The 25,795-nt window shown below is 37.9% G+C and overlaps 1 protein-coding gene across 2 annotated transcripts in view; it reads left to right on the forward strand.

The window, feature by feature from the left end:
- The window catches only part of SPAG17 (sperm associated antigen 17), a 251,280-nt gene that overhangs the window by 98,657 nt on the left and 126,828 nt on the right, over positions 1–25,795 (forward strand). The window contains exons 7-17 of one of the 2 annotated variants that reach the window (XM_032249593.1): positions 1,160–1,341; positions 5,610–5,771; positions 6,396–6,468; positions 6,678–6,790; positions 11,383–11,520; positions 11,607–11,720; positions 12,319–12,469; positions 16,389–16,616; positions 16,712–16,930; positions 23,295–23,356; positions 23,921–24,034. In XM_032249593.1, coding sequence (XP_032105484.1) covers positions 1,160–1,341; positions 5,610–5,771; positions 6,396–6,468; positions 6,678–6,790; positions 11,383–11,520; positions 11,607–11,720; positions 12,319–12,469; positions 16,389–16,616; positions 16,712–16,930; positions 23,295–23,356; positions 23,921–24,034 — 1,556 coding nt within the window. The remainder of the gene's footprint in view (positions 1–1,159; positions 1,342–5,609; positions 5,772–6,395; positions 6,469–6,677; positions 6,791–11,382; positions 11,521–11,606; positions 11,721–12,318; positions 12,470–16,388; positions 16,617–16,711; positions 16,931–23,294; positions 23,357–23,920; positions 24,035–25,795) is intronic. The other variant, XM_032249592.1, reaches the window with a different exon arrangement.

Genomic DNA, 25,795 nt, shown 5'->3' on the forward strand with positions numbered 1-25,795 from the left:
CTTGGATAGGAGACAAAAATGGACTCTCAGTCTAGAGGCGGCTGTTAAGTAAAAAAGTTGAGATTCAAACCCAGGCTATTCCTGATTATCTCAAAGGCTAGTTATAACATTAAATGATTTATTATTAAAGCCAGTGAGAAAATGCTGCATAAGCTCCAAACACAGTCTCTCACAAAAATATTTAATATACAAAAATAAAATAATAGAAAAATAGACTTTATAATAGAATAATAACATTTTAGTAATAGAAACTACTATTTAATTATAGATGTAATAAGCATAAATATTTCATGCAAATTTTTAAGCATAATTTTGTGGAATTCCATCATTATTATACAGTAAAAGTACAAATACCTAGAGAAGCCTCTTGCTATTTAAGGTAACCAAAAGTTAACCACACAACATTGATCCACTCTGAGTTTTTTTTTTTTTTTGAAACGGAGTCTCACTCTGTCTCCCAGGCCTGGAGTGCAGTGGTACAAACTTGGCTCACTGCAACTTCCACCTCCTGGGTTCCAGTGAGTCTCCTGCTTCAGCCTCCCAAGTAGCTGGGACTACAGGCACATGCCACCATGCCTGGCTAATTTTTTGTATTTTTAGTAGAGATGGGCTTTCACCATGTTGGCCAGGCTGGTCTTGAACTCCTGACCTCAGGTGATTCACCCACTTCGGCCTCCCAGAGTGCTGTGATTACAGGCGTGAGCCACCACGCTCAGCCCCAATCCACTCTGTTATTAGCCATATGAGAAGAAGAACCAGATAAACTCCATTTCTAATCAGTTATGTAGCAGACACTAAGATGACTAAAAAAGTGATTTGGCAGAAAAACTGGTCCTATGTAGACTGTAATCTAAGAGTGATGGAAATCTTGAACGTATTTAGCTCCCAAAATGTGTGACCTCATCATAATCTTTCTGGGCCTCAACTATAAAACAAAAGCATGATATAAATGCATATTTAATATCAACTTCAGAAGTAAAGTTCTCTGATTTCATAATTGTATAGTCCAACTTCAAAAATGTATCAAAATTACATTTTTTTGTTTACATTTTCTGGTACTGTAAAGATATCTTGCAATGCGTATGACTCACCATGTCCACTTAAAGTGAGACAACATTTAACACTCTCATTGTGTAATATAATATGTTGCTATTATTAGATCTAGAAGAAGAAGAATTGAAGAGAGAAAATACCATTAAAGAACTTCAGACTTTCTGGAAGTATTTGGAACCAGTCCTGAATAATGAGAAACCTGAAACAAATCTCTTTGATGTTGCTCGACTTGAATACATGGTCAAAGCAGCTGATTTTCCTTCTGACTGGTCAGACAGCGAGAAAATGGTTAGTACACACATTAGTTAGAGTGCGTGGTTTTAACGTGTGACACAATGGTTCTATTTGCTCCGTTTATTCATTACATAGATAGTTACTGAGCGCTGACTACAAGGCTTTGAGCTCGGCTCTTTTATCTTCAGGGTAATGATAATATTGAATGCTTAATGATGGTTATAGTCTGATTCATTAGCTTTTAGTGTGTGAATTAACAACAAATAATAAGATGTGGAAGATGAGGAACAAAAGGGTGATGATTCTTTTGTTTGGTGACACATGGCATTGTTTTATAACTTAACAATGTCCTAGACAGTAATTAGAATCTTAATATGTATTAATCTTATAATAGTAAATTTTATAGTCTGTTGAATTACATGTCTGTCTTTTTATGTTTCAGTTCACACATTGCTTTTCTAAGCCCTTGCTTTTATTTCCAAAATCTTTTTTTTTTTTTTTGAGACGGAGTTTTGCTCTGTCACCCAGGCTGAAGTGCAATGGTGTGATCTCACTGCAACTTCCGCCTCTTGGGTTCAAGTGTTTCTCCTGCCTCAGCCTCCCATATAACTGGGACTATAGGCAGGTGCCACCATGCCCAGCTAATTTTTGTACTTTTAGTAGAGACAGGGCTTCGCCATGTTGGCCAGGCTGGTCTTGAACTCCTGACCTCAGGTGATCCCCCTGCCTTGGCCTCCCAGAGTGCTAGGATTAAGGCATGAGCCACTGTGTTTGGCCCCAAAATCTTATTTTTAATGTATTTGGCCAGGGTCTATCCTAATAGGACGACTTGACCTTGTATCTGTAGTTATCAGGCATTTCCCAATAATGGTGCTTACTGATCCCTGCTATTGATGAGCATGCAGAGAGACAAGGCTAAAATTGCAAAGCAGAGAAGCAGTCAGTGGTCAAGAGCCCACATATCTAGGTGCTCAGTTATATGAAACACATTCTAAGTTTCCTACTAATTCAGACAAAGAAGAAATGAGATGATTTGAAAAGTAGTGAATGACAGACGCATGATGGCTTTCTAACCAAAAAAAAAGGTCAAATGACTACTTATCAAAGATGTGGGAAGTATTCAGGCATCCCTCTGTTAGAGAAAATCTCTCAGGTCTCTTTCTAGATGACCCTAGTTCTTAACCCAACTGACGGGGGCCTGGGAGTGTTGAATACCCTGTGGGGTGATATATTTTAGCATTAAGGGAGCTGAAATGAAAGCAGAGTCCTAGAGATGGACCACATCAAGTGAGTGCTCTGAAAAAGTCTGGGCAAAGTGGAGTGTGGAGGGTGGATGGGTGTTTGCACAGTCACTGTGGGTAGCTGACAAGAAAATAAAATCTGACTGTCTAAAAGAAGAGTGAGATCAAAGCCTGGAACTGGCTCTGCAGCAGAGGGTAGCCTATGGGGCATGGACGCTTCTGACTCTGAGTGTCCCCGATTCTGTTACCTTGAGATGGACGTGCATTTCGTGAAGGAAGTGAAAACGCTGAGGAGGGTGGCCAGACTTGAACCCTGAAGGATGGGCAGGACTTTGAATAAGTAGTAATGGAGAGATTGGTTTGAGTTGTAAGGACTCAACACAAGGCATTAGATGTCACTATGTAGAAATACCACACTTAAGTCTGATATCCTGATGAATCTCAGCCTTGTTCTTCGCATGGAAAATGAAACCGAACATAGAAAAGCTGTCATAGAAGGTAGAGTTAGTTCTGGGAAAGACTGGAGACTCCAAACTCCCTTTGATCTTGCCCCTCCGTACCCCTTTATCTAGATATGTTCAGCTTTCCTGCTTTGTCTTTCACTCTCCTACCTCCTAAACCTGAGCTCAGAGAAGGACCCACTGTCCTCTGTCCTTTACTATTTTGTGTTGCCTTGGGTCAGCATGTTTCCCTATCCCAGAGATCTTGGCATTCCAAGTAACATATGAACATTCCATCCTATTTTATTGAAATTCCAGATTATACTTAAAAAAATGGGATATATATTGGAGAAACAGGGACATATATTGGGGGAAGAGGGATATTTCCTTGGGATCCTGAAATCCCACTTCAAACCCAGCTTCTTACTCTCTCTTTCACAGACCAGCTGTTCTCCAAGTATGTAAAATCTGTGGTTAATAAAACCCACATCCACAAATTTAAATTTTGGAGAAACACTGCTCCTCTCACTTGGGCCCAGCCCTGGCTACATACCCTATCAAGAACTTGTGTACATTTTTAGTTCAACAGGGCACAGGAGATCCCAGCCTTATAATCCCTGAACCATAGTTCACTCAGCAGAGCCTACTTCTAAAGCAGCCTCAAGCCAAGTACCTTTTGCTCCATCTCTAGCAAGGGCTCCCTTCTGTGTATCTTCTTTACTTTCCAGGCACAGGCGGAATAAAGCTGAAATGCATTGAGTCTAAAATCATGTACACTCCACTGCATCATCAGAACACAGATGTAAACACTGTGGTATACAATGGCAACTTCAAAAGACCAAGCACCATTTCTAGCACTCTGCTTCCTACTGCATGGTCCACGATTTCCTATTCACCGGATTTTAATCACTTCCTTTTAAAGAAAGTGGTAGTGGCTATATTTTACTTAAAAAAAAAATACAGAATGGAAGAGTTTAAATGGCAATTAAAGTTCAGAAAAAATCTTTTATGTGGAAAAATATTACCAGTCTAGTTATGGTAGAACATTCCTGACTTCAGAAGTGGAACATTAATGTAAAAGGTCTCTAGCTAGGCCATGAAGGTAACTGTCAACAATGAAAATATTCAGGTCTCTACAGAGCCAATTAGAGCTGTGTTTTCCAGCTTGCCAGACTGATCTATTAGTCAATTTGCAGTTATTTATTGAATATCATCTTATACCAGGGCTATGGTATAAGATGGGTCCAACTATACTAATCTTTTAAAGCCCATGCGTGCCTCTCTAAGACATGGTTTGTGAGGGAAGCACTCAGCATTGAGGATGAGAGGGAAGGAAAGCCTTGAAGATGGTTCAGTCATTAAGTTGGATTCTAGAAGAAAAGGCCATTGAATTTAATAGGTAGGGTCAAAGTTCATTTTAAACAGGATCATTTAATAAGCATGAAAATGATAAATCTACCCCTAGTAGAAGCAGATCAAATATACAGTGTCACACTTTAAGCGGTATCTAAATTGTTAATGGCTTCATATCCAAGATCGTATCCAACCAAGGAGCCCTCTTCCCCTTTGAATGGAGGAAAGCATTTGCAGCCTTTAGCTGCAAACAAGCAGGCTATATTTCTGTTGAACCAAGGTAACAAAAGCTTTACATCAAATAAATGCCCTTCAAGCCATGATAATTGCCCATGGAAGACATCAGCATCATTTCAAATTAAGGCCCTCTTTGGAAAAATTTTAAAAAAAGACCCTTTTTGCTGAAATAATTTGTTATCCTTAGCATGTGATTTGCTGTTTGATTTTAACATGAATAAACCATGTTAAGCTAAAATATCACTGGGCAAAAGCTTTACTATATTTCCTAGAAATAAAAAGCAAAAACAAAAACATGTTTCTATGCCAGAATTTGGGCAAGCAACACCAGACTGAAGCTTGACTGAAGAGGCCTCAGCCTTAGTGTGGGAATGGGAAGCCAGCCAGCAACCGGGTGTACCATAGTGACTGACAGAGTTGTGCATGTCGCTGGACTTCTGCATACAACGAACCGTCTCATACCACCTTACTTCTTGGACTCAGGCATAGAATGAGCCTATTTCATCCTTCTTTGCTTCCAGGCAGACAGACCCAGCCATCACGATGCTTTCCTACTTCTGGAAACAAAAGCCCAAGTAATCGAGGTATCTGAGCGACAGCTTGCTTGCCAGCTCATAAAAACTTGTGGGTACTATAGAAGCAATAGTCTATTAGGATTTCTTAGTGTTTTGCCCTAAAGGTAGAACAGGTGAAACAAAAGAAGTGAAGCTTGGAAGAAAAGAAGAAATACTGATTGCCCACATGCTTGTGTAGATGCAACGTACTTGGGTAGATGATCCACAAAGCTGAGTCAGTGTTTCCATTGTGCTCCTTGCATAGCCAGGTAAGAAATCATCTATAGCTTGTCATTGGCTGAGGATATTAAAGTTACCTGACATGTTTTAGGAATTGAGACACTAAGTTATCTAAGTATCCTTAGTATCTAATAAAGATACTAAGGGTAACAAATTATTGTTATCCTTTTATCTCTTTATTAAGAGATAAAAACTGTGTATCTGATTCCAAAACTGTAAAACTAATAACCACTTGTCATTAAATCTCTCACTTGTAGCTGAAATTGGGCACTGATATTTTTGAAAATATTGCCTGTTTGATGTATGACATCCTGGATTGGAAAAGGCAGCACCAGCACTATTTGGAAAGCATGCAGCTTATTAATGTTCCACAAGTGGTTAATGAGAAACCTGTATTGGAAGCCATGCCAACTTTGGAGGTAAGCATGGATTCAATGTCTTTAGTGGGATAAATTATTAACTGAGCAATTTTATTTTCATATTTATAAGGCATATGAAGAAAAAGTTACATAAATACTTGGATTAAGGTCATACTGCCTACTGGCATTAAAGATAGCTACATGATGGGGGCTTTATGAAGCTCCTCAACTACATGACACTTGCAAAGTCAAGGATGGAACCCTCTTGTCAGCACTCAGTACAATAAATAACATCTGTGACAGGAAGGATATTGATAAAGTAATTAAAATATTTATTTAGCACCTGGCTATGTGCTAGCGCTGTGCAAGATGCTGGCAATACAATAATGAAAACTCATTCCCGTTCTCCTCATTAAGGTTAACTTTTAAAAACGATGGCAGTCAGGTCAACGATGATTCCAGCATAGCATGATGAATGCTGAAAGCAGTCAGCTCAGCTTGCAGTAGAAGAAATAAACCTGGTCACCTGATCTGGAGAGGAGTAGGGCCAAGAGAGGGAAGTCGGGAAAACTGAGCCAGGATTAGGGATGTGGGGAAAGATGAGTATGAAGTGCCTAATGGAAAATGTGATAGGGGTATCAGCTGGGTATCTCAGTTGTTTCTTTTTAATTACTCTTTTTCTAGGCTCTACAACTTGTTATACCATCCCCTGGAAAGAAGAAAACACAGTCTGAAGAACCGCAAGCTCCACCACCAGGCATGTATGAAATCAGCTGCTGGAGGACCAACACCACGAGCTGGCGCTTTAAGAGACAAGGACTGTCCTCCATACTGCTTTCAGCCTCCCTTCACCCAGAGCTCCCGCATTTATTATTGCATAGTCATAATTTAAAATTATACATGAAATGTTAATGAAAATAATGGAGAACACATCTTAATTGGGCATTGGTATTTTTGACATTTTAGTGACTTCCGTCATCACAACTGAAGTAGACATGAGATACTACAATGATTTGCTGAATCCGATTCCAGAGGAATTCATTTCTGTGCCCCTGATACTGCACTGTATGCTGGAACAGGTGGGTGTACTCTGAGGTTTTTCTCCCAGATTGTATACTTGAGTAAGTCGTTTATCTCTCCTGGCCTCTGTTTGTTTTCACACTATTTTAAAACTATTCTCAGAATACCTAAATCCATTCTCCTTTATAGAGATTAGAATGTTTCAGATGGAACTGAAGTCTGCTTTAATCTTCAGCTTCAATCCTCTTCCTTTTGCTATACTCCGGAGCCATTTACGTAACATTCCCCGAAGTTTTAGCACAACATATCCTCAATACTCTTGTGCCTGGTGTCATTTTACTAGAACAGGAAGAGGACATGGACAAGTGGGTGGAGTGGTTAATAGTCTTTGTCTTTAAATTTTCTTTTATGCTTGTAGATTTAACTAGATTTTTCTACTTCCAAGGCCAATTTTTGTCATCAGATTTTTCTTCATAAACATGTCCATTTTACTGGAGTTTTAAATCTGATACAATGTTCTTTACACTATTCACTTAACTATGTTTTAAAATTGCCTCTGTCTCTGGTTATGTGCCTTGTCTCGTGACTGATGTTATTTATTTGTCCTTTCCTTTTCTTGATCACGGGTGTTAAGGGCATAGCTATTGTTTGGTCTTTTCAAAGAACCAGCATTTTGTTTCATTGATCAACACCTTTTTACTTTTTATTTTATTAATCTCTTCATTGATTCTTCCATCTATTTATTTATGTATTTGTTATTTATTTAATTATTTTAAAGACAGGGTCTTTCTTTGTCTCCTAGGCTGGAGAACAGTAGCACAATCATAGTTCACCCAATCTCAAACTCCTGGGCTCAAATGTTCCTCCCACCTCAGCCTCCTGAGTATCTAGAACTACAGGCATGCACCATCATGCCCAGTTAATTTAAAAGAATTTATTTTTATTTTTATTTTTTTTTGTAGAGACAAGGCCTCACCATGTTGCCTAGTATGGTCTTGAACTCGTGGCCTCAAGCGATCCTCCCACCTCAGCCTCCCAAAGCACTGGGAGTACAATCATGAGCCATTGTGTCTGGCTCATCTCTTGCTTGTTTCCATCTTTCTACTTTCTTTGGATTTATTTTGTATTTTGTTTTAAAAATGAAAGCTTACTTCATTTGTTTTTAGTCTTTTTGCTTTATTTAAGGCTATCCGTTTCTTTTTGAGTGTTTCTTTGCATCCTGATGCTTTCCGTGTATTCAGTTCTAAGTCTTTTATTTATTTACATGTTTAACCCATGAATTATTTTGATTTCCATCACTTAGTGATGATTTCTAATATTTTTACATTAGGATCAGTAGACGTGTTCTGCAAATTAACTAGTTAAAATTTCCTGAGGCTTCCTCTGTGACCTGATGTAAATGGTCAGTTCTTGTGAACGTTCTATGTATATCTGAAAGAGTTTCTTATTCATACTAGTAGCATATATGTAGCACTTACAGACACCAGGCACTGTTCTAAATGCTTTCAACATGTTAACTGGTGTAATCCTCAGAACAATCCTGTGAAGCAGGAACTATTTTTATCCCCCAATGTATTAGTCCATTTTCACAATGCTATAAAGATACTACAGAGACTGGGTAATTTATAAACAAAGGAGGTTCCACATGACTGGGGAGACCTCAGGAAACTTACAGTCATAGTAAAAGGGCAAGCAGACAGCTTCTTCACCAGGCAGCAGGAAAAAACTACCACTTTTAAAACCATCAGGTCTCATGAAAATTCACTCGTTATCTTAAGAACAGCATGGGGGAAACCACCCCCATTCCCCAATCACCTTTCTCCCTCCACACATGGAGATTACAATTTGAAATAAGTTTAAGGTGGAGACCGTAGCACCCATTTTACAGATCAGGAAACTGAGGCACAAAATGTTTTTCGAGCTTGTTCAAGTAGAAAGTATCAGAAATGACTTAAAACCTAGTGAATCTACATAGAAAAGTATTTGGATGGGATGTCTTCATTGTCATCTTTCTTTTAATGTTGGTGATAAGAAGTCCAATGTCAATCTAATAATTTTTTCTTTGCAGATAATCTTTATTTTTCTTTCTAGCAGCTGTTTGGGTTTCCTCTTTATAATTGATAACACAGACTATGTCTAGGTGTGATTTTGTTTTATCATATTTGTCATTATGGTGCAAGGAAATTAAAATCTGATTTCCAGTCACATTCTGTGTGAAATAAAAATTCTTTACACTGTCCCATAAAGGACCTAAAAATAAGGCTCTGAGATGTACCTGTCATCTCACCTCCTGCCTTCCACCTCACACACACACACACACACACACACACACACACACACACACACAATTCATCATGTACATAGACCTTCTGTTTTTTCCTCAAATATGTTACTTAATTCCACGTTAACCTTTTACTCTACCTTCTTTACCTAGAAAGCTTTCTCTCTTTCAGGAGAGTCCCTGGTGGAAGTGTCATTCCTTAGAGTGGCCTTCTCTGACCACCTGATCTGAAGAACCCTCTCCCCCCACAATACACAGCAGTCTCTGTCATATCATATTATTTTCGTATCAACAGCTTTTCTTTTTGCAGTATATTTATCAACTATTTCTTCTTACCTTTCCCCTCCTCCTATGAGAATATAATCTCCATGCAAGCAGTAACAACATAATCTTGTTCATTGCTGTATGCTCAGCACACAATAACCATACCTAACCCATAGTGGACACTAAATATGTATTTGTTAAACTGAGAAGATTCTGAGAAAATCTTCCATTTTCAAATATCGTTTTTCCTATCAATTTACCTTAATTATTATTGAATGGACATTCGGGCTTCAGGGTTTTCCTCTTTGTCTTTTAAGTTTTCTTTGAATTCTCTTCCTTTGGGAATTCCAGCTTCACTTCCTTCAGCTTTCCTCAGGGAGTCCAATCTGCTTTTGAAGTTTGGTTTTGGCAGTAATGTTTTTAACTTATAAATTCTCTATTTTTTTTTCCATTGTCTGTTCTTGTTCTTGGTTCATGGATGTGACACATTTTTTTCTCTTAATACATAAAAGATTTATTTTAAAGTGCTTTTTAGACTCTGTCATCTCTGTTACCTTCCATATACATTTTTCTGGTTTTTGACTGCCTTAGTTTTCCAACCAATTAGATGACCACAGTAATATTTGCCTTCAATTGCTCCAGGAAGTTTTTAGAAGACCAATAGTTTTATTATATCAATAAATGCATAAAAGTACAAAAGCCCTATAGAGCTTACAGTATCATTATTTTATTTATCTTAGTCTTTCTTGGTTTATTCTACTAAACTTAAAGCAACAAACATGTATTAACCATCTACTGTGTTCCAGGTACCCAAGGAGACAGTTAATGAGCTCAGTGCCTAATAAATAGAAGGCACCCAGTAGATCCATGCTGAATGAATGAATGCTTAATAATAATAAGAGGATGAAAACACTGAAATATGGGAGCGATGGGATGGCACTTTACAGGATGGGATGCTAGAACTGAACATTTCAGAGAAGGAACAGTTTTGAGTGATCTTTCATGATTGAAGTGGGTCCAAGAAATGTTCAGAGGATAGAAGGTGGAAACAGTGAGTTGCTCTTCCAACAGTAGGGTGTTTCGACAAGGTAAAGAATAGGATAAAAGTTTGTTATTCCAGAGCAGTGGTTCTCAACAGGAGGTGATTTTGTTCCAAGACATATGTCTGGAGATATATTTGGTTGTCACAACTGGAAGGTTGCTACTTGCATAAAACGGGTAGACCCCAGGGACGCTGCTAAATATCCTGTAGTGCACAGGACAGCCCCCCACAACAAGTAATTATCCAGGCCAAAATGTCATTAATGCCAAGGCTGAGGAAACTTGTAGAGGGAAATGAAATCATAGAGGACGGTTATAGGATATAGGATAAAGGGAAAAGCTGTAAATTGGATGCCAAACTTGATTATGTTTCAACCTCTTTAACTTGTTTTCCATGTAAAATTGAACAAGGCTCTTAATCTTTCTACATCTCACTTTCCCCACACAAAGAAGACACTATTCCATTTACTGATCTTATAACGTAATAACTTTTCTATTTTTGAAGAAAGAATGAGGGTTTGGCCTGAACCCCCATTTCTTCCACTTGGTATCCCTGAGCTTTGGCCAGTCACCCTAGTTTTTTCCTCTATACAATGGGAAATAATATCTACCCCCACAAGATTGCTGTGAGTCTTAAATGATCACATGTGAAGATGTGTTACATAGTACCTGGCTTGTGGTAGACATTCAATAAATATTTCATGAATCCAAAGTTGTATGAGCATTCTTTCCGCTGCTTTAAGACAAAGAGTAAATATTAAGAAAAATATGTTATTATTCTATTTGAATAGAATCTTTATAAAATATTTTTATCAAGTTTGTTTACCATTTTTTATGTTAGCAATTTTAATACAAGTATTAAATTTATATCTACTTTAATGCATGGATTGCAAACACTTTTATTTGGTGATCACTGATAGTTTCCTGCCATTTTGTATCATCAGTGGTACTTGGGTCACGGAAATGGACTGGTTCTTACTAAGCAGTGGGAATGCAGCAGTGAGCCATGAGTATCACTAAAGAGCGGACCCTTACACCAGTTCCTCTCATTGTTGATCTCAACAGGTTGTGGCAACTGAAGAAGACCTTGTCCCACCCAGTCTGCAGGAGCCACCCCCCAGAGCAGACGGGCTAGACCACAGAATCGCAGCTCACATCGTATCCCTGCTGCCCTCACTCTGTCTCTCGGAGAGGGAGAAAAAGGTCAGATAGCCTGAGATAGCAGAGTCTTCATGCTTTGGAAAAGTATGAATTCTTTCTTTAAATCAATATTATTTCAATTTGCATAGAATCTTCATGAAGCATTTTTATCTGAAGAAGAAAGTGAAAGCAAAGCTGTGCCCAAAGGCCCCCTTCTACTGAATTATCATGATGCACACGCCCACAAGAAGTATGCACTAAAGGTAATAATAATCAGGTTGCCACAAGGAAAACCAGTGTGGGAAAGTGTGTTTACAACCATTCAGTTTAAAGAAGCTAATTAGATAACTTCACCAACACTGATTAAAATGTAATATACAAAATAGACACTTGCATACAAAATAGGACCCTAGAAAATGGACCTAGATACAGGGAAGAATGATGTCAGCCTAGGAAATTTGCCTGATCATAGAGGTCTGATTAACAATTCAGTTAATTGTTACCACCACTAAATTTGCATTAAAACCTTATAATTATTTGCTTTAAATAACTGCTGCTATGAAAAACTAGTAGAAGCCGGAAAAGGATCTCAAGAGGGAGAGATGAATATATATGAGACTTTGGCAGTTTGTCACTGTGAATGAAGAATCAGTCATTTCTGTGCACCAGGAACTCCTGGCAACGTAGGAACTAGCTTTTTGACCTTCAGTAAAATACCAAAAGTTTGTCTTTCCCAATTACCATTGATTTCCTCTGTTCCCAAATAAGTGAGTGAAGGTATCATGTTTAGCCTTCTCCATATGCATAAGGCACTTGACAGCTTACTTTAATGTCTTCTGTCATGTTGCTCTTTTTCATCAGGACCAAAAGAATTTTGATCCAGTTCAAATTGAGCAGGAGATGCAGTCCAAGTTGCCACTGTGGGAATTCCTTCAATTCCCTCTGCCCCCACCATGGAACAACACTAAGCGTCTAGCAACAATTCATGAGCTTATGCACTTTTGTACGAGTGGTAAGTCCATCGCTTTGTCTTAGCTTAAACTCAATTTAATTAATGGCCAAATATGCCTCTTAAAATTGCACCCTTATTTACAAAAAGTATTTTCATTATTTAAAGACCTTTCAGAGGCGAAGGTGGGTATTTTGATTGACTGCAACTTCCTTATTTGAATAATGTTATCTGCAGTGTTATCATTAGCTATAATGCATAACACTCTTCAATTTTATGTACTGGGATTTTTTTCCTATTTCATTTTCTTAACCACAGTAATTCTTTTTTCCTCCTTTTCCCCATCTGTGTCCCAAATACTCCCATTGTAATCCCGTCCTACTTACAGAGAAGTAAAGGGGTGTGTGTGTGTGTGTGTGTGTGTGTGTGTGTGTGTGTAATTCTCAGGACAATGCTGTACTTCCCTCTTCTGCCTGACCACTACACTCCTTTATCATCATTACAAATCATGTAAACATTACAGTAACATTGCAGAGACATTTTCTGGAAAGAGAGAAGAGCAACCTGAACCATGCAACTTTGCTCGAATTCAGTGATACCTGTCTTTTAATTTTCATCTTACATCCTCTTGTTTCAGCCACCCACAATCAATAAAAAAAACAGGTTCCAGAATGAGTTTTCTTCTGTCTCTTCCCACTCTGTCCCTTCACAGTTTTTTCTTTTTTATTACAGCAGAAAAAAAAAAAAAGGAGAAGATTGAGATAATCTGAATTTGGCAGGAATGTTCACCGGGGTAAAACTAATGTGAGCACTACCGTGGACCATCTCTGTACGTGAGGACAGGAAGGAAATAAGAAAGCGTGCGACTTGGGAGGCAGATGTAGATCTCTTGTAACCTGTGCTACTAGAAGCTCATGTTTAATCCTATCTTGAGAGAAAATTCTGAGCACACTATTCAAATCCAGGAATTAACTTTTTATGAAGAAAGATGAATCATAGAACCATAAAATTTCCGAACTGAAAGAAAGCCTTAGAATTAGTCTAGTTGAAATCCATTTTTAGAGAAGAAAGCTGAGATCCTGGCAGGGTTAAATTATTTGTTTTAGGATTATAACAATGGTGGGAAAAACAAGAAAAAAAATTCTTCTGGTCTCTGGATACCCAGTAGAACCACATTCCCTACCTTACTGAGCAAGAGACAGGAAGAAAGCCACTGCAGATGTTTGATGGTGCAATCTACAATTTTAAGCACCTGCTCTATACCTAGGGGTAAAAGGTGAAGAGAGAGCTCACTGTTGGCATGTTGCTGAGCAGGAGTTGGTTCAAATTAACACCTTCTCACAGCAGGAAGAGCCATTTTATGCTCTTTGAGGACAGTGGGAAGAGGGGTCGTTCAGATATAATATCTAGAATCACGTCTCTTCTGAGTTGACTGGGATTTTGTGATAGAGACAGTCATTTCCCAAAGTAAATTCTCTTTCCCACTTGAGGGAATATGCAGATACATTTCTACTTATAAGAAAGGACATTAAATTACATAGACATCTTTATTTGACAAGGAAGCATTTGACCTAGAAAAGAAAAGAGCATACGCATATTATTCCTTACCATCTCATTCGTAAGTCTAACCAAACCACCAAATATTTTTATCTTGATTTCTTTTTTCACTTTTAAGTAGGCTTAGTCATAGAAAAAGCCAGGAACTGTTGAACACTGTCCTACCATTGACCCACGGACACGCAGGGCGCAGCCTCAAGGGCCTGGTATGGCATTGCTGTTGTGTACCTAACTACCTGCTTCCTGAGAAGGGGGTGAACTTCTGTCGTTTTTCTGTGTCCTGCCACTCTCCACTTCTCCTTCCGCCTTAAGACGTGATTCTGTTCTCCCTTCAGGTCAGCCCTCCACACCGCACAGGATTTTTGTTCCTGCTGCCACCAGCGAAACCTCACACATATGCTGCTTACATGGCCTGTCCTAGACCCTTGGTGTTCCTCCCCTCCTCCTCTCTTCGCTTTTGCCACATCATACGTAACAGGTTCAAAACCACCCTCTTGATTCCGCATCCCTAAATTTATCCCTTCACCATCTCCCTTATTTCAATTAGTAGCAACTACTTTCCACGAAAAACCTTGGAGGCATCCCTGCTGTCTCTGTTTTCTCACACTCCTCAGTCAATCCTGCACACTCCTCACTACCATCCCAGCCCAGTCCTTCGACGCCCCTCACTTGGACTATTCCAATAGCTTTCCAGCTGGTCTACAGGCTTTCATTTTTTACTGACAGTCTTTTATCCACACAACCACCCAAACAGCCCCTCTAAAATGTTGGTTGGATCCTGTGCCTTTGTAACCGAAAACTCTACGGCAGTCACCCACTTCACTCAGAATAAATCCTAAACTGGGCCAGGTGCCTGGCTCATGACTTTAATCCCAGCACTTTGGGAGGCCCAGGCGGGTGGATCGCTTGAGCTCAGGAGTTCAAGACCAGCCTGGCCAATATAGCAAAACTCCATCTCTACAAAAAATACAAAAATTAGCCAGGTGTGGTGGCACATGCCTGCAGACCCAGGTGCTTGGGAAGCCAAGGCGGGAGAATCACCTGCACTCAGCTTGGGTGAACCTGTCTCATAAAAACAAACTACAGTAAGAACCTAAACTGTCTACCACCTACTTTTTAAGCCATCACCTGTCAAGCTGTCATGTTCCTTTCTCCTCCATCTGCACTGGCCTCACTGTGAACATGTCAATCACACCCCTGCCTCAGGATCTTTGCACTTGCTGTTTCCCCTCCCTTGGTTACTTTCCCCCAGATATCCACGCAGCTTCCTCCCCCACTGCCTTCACAGTTTTGCTTAACTGTTGAGAGGATTTTTTCATGACTGCGTTATATAAACTAGAAGCCCCTCCGTGACCACTTTTTGTCCCCTCACCTGGCTATATTATTTTTATCATCTTTTGTCTTTTACATTTATGTTTCCAACCACCAGAATGGATATTCCATGAGAGCAGGGCGCTCACTATTTTGTTCACCACCATGTTCCCAGCTTTTATTAGTTAGTGACACCTAGTAGGGGCTCAAAAAAAAATTGAAAAATAAATGAATGAGCAAATTCTCCTTCATTCTGTAACTTGTTTACCTCTTCCCTCTCTCCTTAATTTCCCTGTTTTCTCCCAAAGGACCTGCTGCTTTTCTCAGATTCACTGGAGAGACAATGGAGGTTACTTCTGAATTATTGATCCACATCATTTCATTTTTTTTCTGATTGAATTCCATGCTTATTTGTTAATTCTGCTTCTCCTCCCTCTACCTTGAACTTTTAAAGTGTAGGAACCAAATCTTGATTATTTCAAATCCCAGACACTTATGACAAAGCCTAATACATCGAAAATAATAACCAATGAAAGAGTGAGCAGGTGAATAAATGCTGTAAAAAGGTAAATACACAATTATAAAGCCTGTTGAAAGCTGATATAAACTTTGAAGTGCAATTATGGAAGATACTGCAGCAGTTTATGTGCACAGAAGGAAGCCTTTCCTGAGCCCAAATGAATAGAAAAACTCAGTAAATATAACAACCTATATGAGGCACAAGTAAATAATTTTTCTTTTTCAAATTACAACAGGAGAAAAGGTTGCTTTCACTCAAAAACAGTAACTTGTGTAAGCATATTCAACCAATATGGTACCCTGGAAAGTCCATGCAAATGAATCTGGACACCTAAGATTGATTTAAGCTATCAAGCAGTTTGGGAGCATTATAATTTGCTAAATTATATCTTTACTGTGTTGTTTGCTTACCCTCAGGTACCTTTGATATTTGCCGCAGACTGGGGAGCCAATGTTTCAAATCATGTCAACAGCCATTGTGGCATGACTCCCTTGTCTTTCTGGTAGACAGACTCCCTGCTTCTTGTCCCTCTGTAAGCCCCATACCATGTGCTAATAAGAACATTTCAGCAGCACTGGTTCTGCTTTCTTACAGATGTCTTGAGCTGGAATGAAGTAGAACGAGCCTTCAAGGTGTTTACCTTTGAGAGCCTGAAACTCTCTGAGGTTGATGAAAAAGGGAAACTAAAGCCTTCTGGGATGATGAGTGGGTCAGATTCTGAAATGATCAGCATACCGTGGGACAACCCTGCCAGATTTGCTAAACAGATAAGGCAGCAATGTGCCATGAAAATGAACACCCGAGAGGCCAAGCAGATAGCAGGTACACTGCATGGAGGGAACGGAATGCATTCTTGTATTTTATGATTGTCGGTTTTTCTCATATTGTATCTCATGGATGTTCCTTACACTGAATAGATATTAAAATCAAAGACAGAACAATATTTGTGGATAAGAATTTGTCAATGTCTGTGCAAAATGGTGAGAGCAACCAAGAACCTTCAGATGCTAGTCAGCGTGTTGCTAACAACATGAAGCATTCTGACTCGAATAATCCTATACTCTCAGGACCTGATAATAGGCAGCTGTTAGAGCAGGAGAGCATCATGAAGACTCAACCCCAACATGAGTCTTTGGGTAAGTAAAAGAGAGAGAGAGAGAAAGAGAGAGAGAGTGTGTGTGTGTGTGTGTGTGTGTGTGTGACACTGTTCTAGTAGACATAAATCAAAAAAAGTTCAAGATGCATTATTTACATTTGTTATTTAGTTAATTAAACTTTCTTACTGCGTATTGTTATTCCATAAGTTCTCTATACTTCAACCCTTGTTCAAAATATCTTAATGCCTCTTAGTCTACCCTTACCTTAGAAAATTTAGTACAGTGAACATCATTAAAACTTTCACTAGTGTTTCACAGTTATTGTGATTGTGTGCTAAAATTAAAAACATTTATCTGCAAAACATAATGAAATGTCCAGTACAAAGCTTGCTACAAAATCAATGCTCAGTGAACATCAGTTTTCCCCACTCTCCCACTTAAGGCTCAGGCCATTACTCTCATTGTAGACTACAGCATTATAAACAGTGTTATATTAGGAGGTGCAAAAGTATAGAAGGATATGGGGCTAAATTTATACTGAGCTACCCCATATATCACTGTCAGATTAATCTATCTAAAGTATAGCTACTTTATTTCTCTACTTTTAACCTTCAATGGCCTCCTACTACCTGCAGAATAGAACCCAACTCCTTGGCCTGCTTCTCCATTAGTATCAAATTACTTTTCCCAAAATTTTTTCCATCTTTTTGTTGTTGTTCACTCACTCTGTACTCTAGCCCCACAAAATTAGGCCTATTTATTCTGCATAGCCTGCTCTTTTCAATCTCTGTGGTACCTTTCCCTCACAATCTCCTCTACCTTGACTTCTCTTTTTGACCCTGATTAGGATTCAATGGCACCTCCGTGAAGTCCTGTTGGATGTGTCCATATGGAAATGCCTCTGTCAGCATTCCATGGTCATAATTAATCCACACTTCTGGTGAAGTGCTGTGGCTTACTCCTGTAAACCCAGCACTTGGGAAGCCACGGCAGGAGGATTGCTTGAGGTCAGGCATTCAAGACCAGCCTGGGCAACATAACAAGACCTCATCTCTAAAAAGAAAAATAAAAAATTAATCTATATTTTCTTTATGGTATTAGTTATTTTCCTTCAGTTTTATAATTATGTATGTGCCTATATTAAGGCCTCCCTTATACCATAGCTTCTTAGAGATTATATGTTTATTTTAACAAATTAAACAACAAAGTTAACACCTAGGTCAAAGAAAATGTTACAATAGAAATTGGGAAATATTTCAAACCAAATGATAATGAAAAACTGAGTATCAAAACTATAGAATACAGCTGATGCAAGAGGTACTCCAAGAAAAGTTTATCGCTTTAAATAAATATTTTTCTAAAAGAAGCTAAAGATTAATTAACTAAACATCAACCTCAAACTAAAGACAAACAAAATAAATCCAAATAAAGTAGAATAAAGCAAACAACAAAAATATGAAATCAATGAAATAGAAAACACAGATGAAAGTTACATCAATGAAATAGAAAATGAAAACATTAGAAGAACAAAAATGCAAAAACGTGATTCTTTGAATAGACTAACAATCTTGATAAATCTTTTATGTAAGGTTAATCACAAAAAAAGAAGCTATGAATAACTCTGTCAGCAATACAACTATATCAGGAATAAAAATCATAGCAGGAATAAAGAAACAGGGACTTCCCTCGGATTCTACAGAGGATAATATAAACAACTTTGACTAAATGTGAAAATAAAATGGGCAATTACTGGAAAAATATAACTTACCAATAATGACCCAAGAAGAAATAGAAGTCCTGAGTAGTCTTACATCTGATTAATTATATCAGTAATCAAAAATCTTCCAAATAGGGCACACTTAGCCCAAATGATCTCATTGGTAACTGATACCAAACACTGAAAAAAGAAATAATTCTAATCGTAACAAAAATTATTCCAGGAAATAGAAAAGTAGTATATCCTCCTCTAATCATTTTATGAAGCTAGCATAAACTTTATAAGAAAACTGACAAGGATAGTGCTACAACTGAAAGTTAAACTAATTCATTAAATTAAATTACAATTAAAGTCATTCACAAACATAGATGCAAAAATTCTAACTACATATAAGAAAACTGATCTAGCAGATACTAAATGATAATAATATATTACAAACAGGTTGCATTTATAACGGGGTAGAAGGAAAATATATACATTGTAAAATCAATATAATTTACAACACATTAGTGAGGAAAGTCATATAATCATCTCAATAGAGCAAAAACAGCATGTGTAATATAATTCTGTAGCAATTCATGAAAAAAATCTTAGCAAACTATCAAGAGAAGAAACATTCCTCACTATAAAGATTACTTTTTGTATTACTACAACAAACCTTATATATCAAGGTGAAAGTTAAAATAATTCCCTTTGAGATCAGGAGAATGTCCACTATGAACACGTGTATTCAATATTGCGTCAGAGGTGTATGCCAACAAGCAAGACATTTTCTCTTCTAGATAAAAGCATAAGGTTCAAAAAGGAAGAAATAAAACCATCATTATTTGTAAATACTGTGTATGTAGGAAACTCAAAACAATACACAAACAATTATAATTAATATGGAAGTTTAATAAGGAGGCTCTGCTTGTTAAATGATACACATAGGATGTCCGGAAGGCTGAGATTTTACTCTTATAATTAGTCATTGTATTAACCATTTGTGTTTTATGCACTTTGTGTATTATATTTCACATTTAAAAATAAGTGGTTATAGGCCAAAATCGGGTAAAAAAAAAAAAAAAACTTTTAAAAAGTGATAACAGGAGAGAATATGTGTTAAGTTAGTATGGACTAATGGTCTTTTTACCCTTTTCATTTATTTAGAGAGGAGTAGGAAAGGAAGTAATCAATGGAGTAGGATTGGTAGAGGAGGCAATTGGGATGAATAGAAGAGGGAAGAAAATAACATTTATTTAATATTGCTCTGTTATATCTTGAGTACTTTAACAAATACTTACATAAACATCAGCCTGTGACAAAGTTACTATTACCCCAATTCTACAGATGAGGAAACCAAGAAGTAGAAAGGTTAAATAACTTGTTCAAGTGCATACAAGTAGGAAGTCAGGATTTGAACAGAGGGCTGACTTCAAACCAGTGCTTCCTCCACTGTGTCTTGCACCTTCCTGAGTTCCACAAATGTTTCATGATGCAGCTAATGATGTAGCTATACTCCTAGTCTCATTCATGCTGATTTTGTTGCTTTTGGGTTTTCCTTTCTTCTAACTAGGGTAGATTCCCTATTTCTCTGTCCTAAGTACCCTTACCTATTAGCCTACCTCTCAAAAAAAAAAAAAAAAAAAAGCCAAATAAGTTATCCTGAGTTCTTATGGCAATAGTGTATCCTATGGGACTACAAATGAATGACAGGGAAGTCACTCAGGGTTAATGTGGAGTCAGAATAAGTCAGGAGGGGTGTACGGCCCAAGGTGTTCTCTTTGTTTTATTTCGAGGTTTTTTTTTTTTCTTTAAAGCAACTGGATAGCGTTTTCCTCAGGCGACTTTTGCCACCTGGTGGTCAAAGTACATAAATTGCGTGCTGGATTCTGGAAGAAAGTAGATTATTAATTGTAACTTCCTAAATTCTCAGGGTTGAAAATGATATAGTGGACAGTGTATCCTAGAGGCCACACAATCTGGAGGGTGAATCTCAGGGCCATAAGTGTTTCTCCATGGTGCGTTTTGATCTACTTCAAGGAGCCATTCCATTTGAAAGGGAGAGGGCATTTGGGCTTGGTGTCGCATTGTAGCTGTTGTGTGCGTGGGACTTTGTTGTTGTTGCTGTTGATTTTACGTTTCTTTCCCTAACTGAATCATACTTACTTCAAAGCTGCCAACTTTAATTCTCTTTAAACAAGGCAAAAAATTATTTATGTATTTCCTGCACAGCCATTTTAGCACCAAATACATATAAAAGCCTGTTCCTGGACATAAAGGGCTGAATATTTGTGCTTTTCTTAGCCAAATACTGGATTTCCATCTGAGACCGTTTTTGAACTTGACAGGGATATTTATGAAAAACCTGAGAGTTGATAACCGCGAGTCTATAGGTTTAGATGTGCCCTTTATGCTTGTTGGGTGTTTTTTTACTAAAGTAACTGCTTCGCAGAGGGATCTTGTTATCTCTAAAGTAAAACAGATTAGGAAAGCTGTTTTTCAAAGGGATGAGAAAGCATCCATTTCCAGATGTGTCAAAAACTACTGAATCACACTGTCAAAGAATTATGTGGTTGAAAGCAGAAATCAGAAAAAGAAAAAAAACTGATTTTTCTTCTACTATTAAATAATTCAGATTACTTTTAGAATGTTCTTTCCTTTGTCAAAATAACTGATGCATAATTTTTAGAACATGTTTTCTAAGCTGGAGACTTTTTCTGCTGGATCTTTAGACATAGGAGGGAATATCAAATCTCCCGGAAATCTGGCAGACCACAGAATAGAATAACTTTTATCCACAGATTTCATATCAATTGCTTCAAGGACACATGGGACATCATGGTCTATTTAGAGTTATAGTTGGCCTGAGTTTTCTCTTGAGTAGATGTATTTATATAAATACTGAACCAAATTGGCTGTATGGTTTTCCCCTAAATCAAAATGGAACATTCATGCTGTCACCTTCACCAGCCCAAGGCAAGATGAAACTAGTAGCAAAAATGTAAGTAGCTGTGCTCCTGAAAGAAAGAAAAACACTGGCCTGTCCTTTGTAGGCACAATCAGCTTCTCCCTCTAGAAGCCCAAATATGGTTCTCTGCCACAGAATAAAAAGTTGTCTTGTGCTTGCCATAGAATAAAAATCGTCTTATGCTTGCCACAGAATAAGGCTTTCTTCCACATTTCTAACTTCTCTATGTGGCTCTAGGTTCATTTCCACATTTAATATATGATGTAGATGCCTCTCATTCAATCAAAAGGAAGTATTTCCTGAGTTCCTACCGGGTGCCGAGTGCTCAGGGTACAGTAAAAAAAAAAAAAAAGTAAGATGAAGTTTCTCTTCTCCAGGAATTTACACGAGGTGGAGAGACAGACCATAAACAGTAGGTAGCATTAGGCATGGATATATGCTATGATAAAAAAAAAAAGGCAGAGGATGAAGCAGAAGTCTCTTGAGAAGGTGATACTTGAACAATATGAATGAAGTCAGGGTCTGAAAAAGGTGAACAGCTAAGGGCAAAGCGTGCCAGAGGGACAGCAAGTGCAAGACGCTCAAGACAGCATGCAGACAAGTATGTCTGGAGTAGAATGAGCAAGGAAGAGTCAAAGAGTTGTGTTCGGAGAGTTAGGCCAGAGCTAATTCCTGTACAACTTTGTCAGATGTAACCTTCCTTTATTCTAAAAGTGATAAGAAGTCAGGGTGGTTCAGTTGTTCAGCAGCATCAAGTATATTTGCACGAGATCCACCTCCCACACACACATACTCTATTTCTATTGTCAGATTTGTAAAATACTATATAGGTTGTTCATGTCTCTGTTAGAGAGTCACAATAACAAGAGCAAATTGCAAATTCTAAGACATTCACAGTTTGATGTTCGTTGATCTATGTTAAACTTATCATGGGATTCTTCTGGTGATGCAGAAATCAGCAGCATGAATCTGTTCCTTCCCTGTTCATTCACCTTTCCATCATAGCCAAGGATGATATCACCATCTCAATCATCATATAAGTATACTCTGTGGTCACAAGGAAAGCTAGTATACATGACTCGTATTGGTTCATGGTACAGTGCCCTGGAGTCCAGCTGCCCCTTCATTTATTTAACTTTGGTTAAGCTCCGTCTATAAATTAGCATATGCTCATTAAATCATTTTTAAATTAATTAATGATTCATGAACGAAGGAAAGCCCTGCAGAATGGTGAAAGCATATCATTTTCCAATAGGAAGTGCATTTGTCTGCCAGTGCCTCTTTGCACCCATGGCCTGACCCCACCCTAGTCTGTCATCCATGAGATAAGATCCCCGGAAATTTAAAAAGCTTTGTGATAGTCACCAGCACAAGAAGACAAATGACGTGTACTAAGAAGTTGGATGTTATCAGTAAATATTTACAACTTTTAAAGGTAAAGGTATATGGTTTAAAGTGAATGGTACAGTCTGAAAGCAGAATATCTGATATGATTTAAGATATTTCACATAAGAAACTAAGTTCTTTTCAAAGAGCTCAGTATAATTTTTCTAGGTAGGCACAGATTTAGAATTATGGACACAAACACCTTTCTGGAGGCGCAAAACATACCTTTCAGGCGTTACCTTTTCGGCACAGAAACATAGATCATATGGGCAACAAAAGGGCACAGCATTAACCAGCAGGGCAAGAACAAAGCCAGAACACAACTGGATGTTGGTGTCTTTGATTTACAGAGCAGACCACAAACAATGAGATCAAAGATGATGCAGAAACAAAGGCTGATTTTCATGAAAAGGTAAGGAATTATTTTTCTAAACATGTAGATAACAGGATGATCTGAGAAAACCATGATTTGGAGTGAGAAACACTGAAAAAGGAAAAAGAGGATACTTGGAGAATACTGAGGCTAGAAAAGAGGAATCATTCAGACATCCCCAGAACAGCTCCAAATGGAGAGAAAGGAGTTAATTTTGCTAGGCAGCCTGCGCATAACTTCCCAGCTCCAGGCTCCTCTCTAGACAGTGTGGCTTGGCAACCTCACAAACACCTGCTCACCATACAGCCATGTAGAGCTAACATTGTCTTGAAGAGAGTTCAGAAAACCTGCCTGTAATTGCTAACAGGACTCAGAAGAGTATAACCTAACAATAAAAATATTTAGATTATGTTGCCCATAAAAAAAAGTCAAAGGCATACTCTTTTTGGCAGCAGCTCTCCTAAAATGTTGCCATATGGATTTATACATATGCAGATTTCCCCAATTAGATGGAGTACATGCTGGTTAGTTGACGGAGCCCAAGAGGGCTCCATTTGGACTTAAACAAATTAAAGCTGAAATTGTGTTGCTATGATATTTTAGAAACCCAAGAAGATGATGGTGCAAGCAGATTTAGAAGACATAAAGAAAACACAGCAGCGCAGTCTAATGGACTGGAGTTTTACTGAACATTTTAAACCAGAAGTACTGCTTCAGGTATTTATGGACTGCGATTCTCCAGGAGACGGTCAGATAGGTCTGGAGAGTCTGCTGTCATTTAGAACAGTTCACGTCTAGGTCATTCTCTCAGATCTAGTTCAGATGAATATTCTCATTTACTTCAGCTATAAAATAAATTTATTCCCAGCTTGAGCCATGCATTTGCAGGGACTCTCTAAAATAGTTTAAAATATACTTTACAAAAGAATGCTTTTATAAAATATTTTAAGAAAAAAAGAAATATACAAGACTGCTGCATGTATATATATATATGTATAAACATATACACAAACACACACATATATATGCTGCTGTATATATTTTCTTAAAGTTTTATTGGGAAACAACCCTGTTTTTTTCCCATATTGTTTATCCATTCTACTCAGTTTCACATTTCACAGTATTTTCCATGTTGATTGACAGTTCAATGGAATCTGGGATAGCTAACATTCATTGAGCACTTACCATGTGACAGGCACTGATTAATATGTATTATTAGTTCACTTAATCCTACCAATAAAACTATGAAGTAGAAACTATGTAAGTGGTAGGAAGCTGAGGCACCTTGACCAACAGTGACTTTTGCCCAAGGTCACACGGCAGCTGAGAAGCAAGATACAAACCCAGGAATTCTGGCCGCAGAACTTGTGCTCTTACCCACTCTGCAAAACAACAAGTAATCCTAAACCTAAATCCTTTTTTGTTGTTTTTAGATTTTCTACACAAACCTGTCCTCTTTTGGTTTTGTCTTGTTACTTTGATTTTTATTTTTATCAAAGTTTTACAACATGTTTTTTAAGCCAGAAAGTTCTACAATATCTTATCATGAAAAATAGCAGCCTCCTTCCCCCACTCCCACCCCACTCCACCAATTCTTAGAGGCAAAAATCTTCAGCACATTTACCCCTTTCATTTATTACTTTATGCAGTGATCTCTAAATAGCAAGTATATTTTGTTTCATTTTAGTTTTAGTTTTGTGACATCATTATCAATTGATTTCCCTCTTGAGAACACACCTTTGCCCACCCCATTTCAACACGCGTGGGCACGTACGGGTACACGCCAACCCCCCCCCCACATTCACAGTAGCACTTCTCCATTCTCTGATACTGTTAATGATACCGTAATTTTTGGTTAGATCGGTATTCAAAATTCACTTTATTTCAGTTACATAAGCACTATTCACGGTTGAACTGTGTAGTATTCTACAACAATATTTATCAGTACCATTTTTGTTTTCTCTGCAGTTACATATTGTCTCTTTTTCTATTTGTTTAGCTTACTGTGTATTTATTATCAACATATCCCCAAATTCTGTACCATAATGTAAGTCTCTCAGTACATTCAAACGTAACAGATATTCTATTAGTTTTATTGTATTAGTGATATCTCTCCCATAATCCTTAAATTTGCTGCACAGCTGTGGTGCTAGGCCCTCCCTTTACCTTCATCCAGGCCACACCCATTTCCTTCCTTTCCAGTTAGATGCCTGTTTCCTTCATCCCATGTGTCCCTTCTCCCATTACTCTCTGTTTTCTGTAAGGATCATCTCTTCCAGTAGCTTCCTTAATTAAGATAGATGGCAGATAAGTTTTCAAAGTATTCAATATTTGAAAATATCTTAATCCTATCTTTATATTAACTGAGAGTTGGCTTTATAGTAAATGCTAAATTAAAAAACATTTTTCCTCAAGGCTAAAGATATTCTTTGACAGTATTCTGGCTTCCCAGATTGTCCTTTAAAAAATAAATAAGAA

This window comes from Sapajus apella, unplaced genomic scaffold (assembly GCF_009761245.1).
Source record: "Sapajus apella isolate SASKATOON/1434 unplaced genomic scaffold, GSC_monkey_1.0 scaffold69, whole genome shotgun sequence".
Classification (NCBI taxonomy): domain Eukaryota; kingdom Metazoa; phylum Chordata; class Mammalia; order Primates; family Cebidae; genus Sapajus; species Sapajus apella.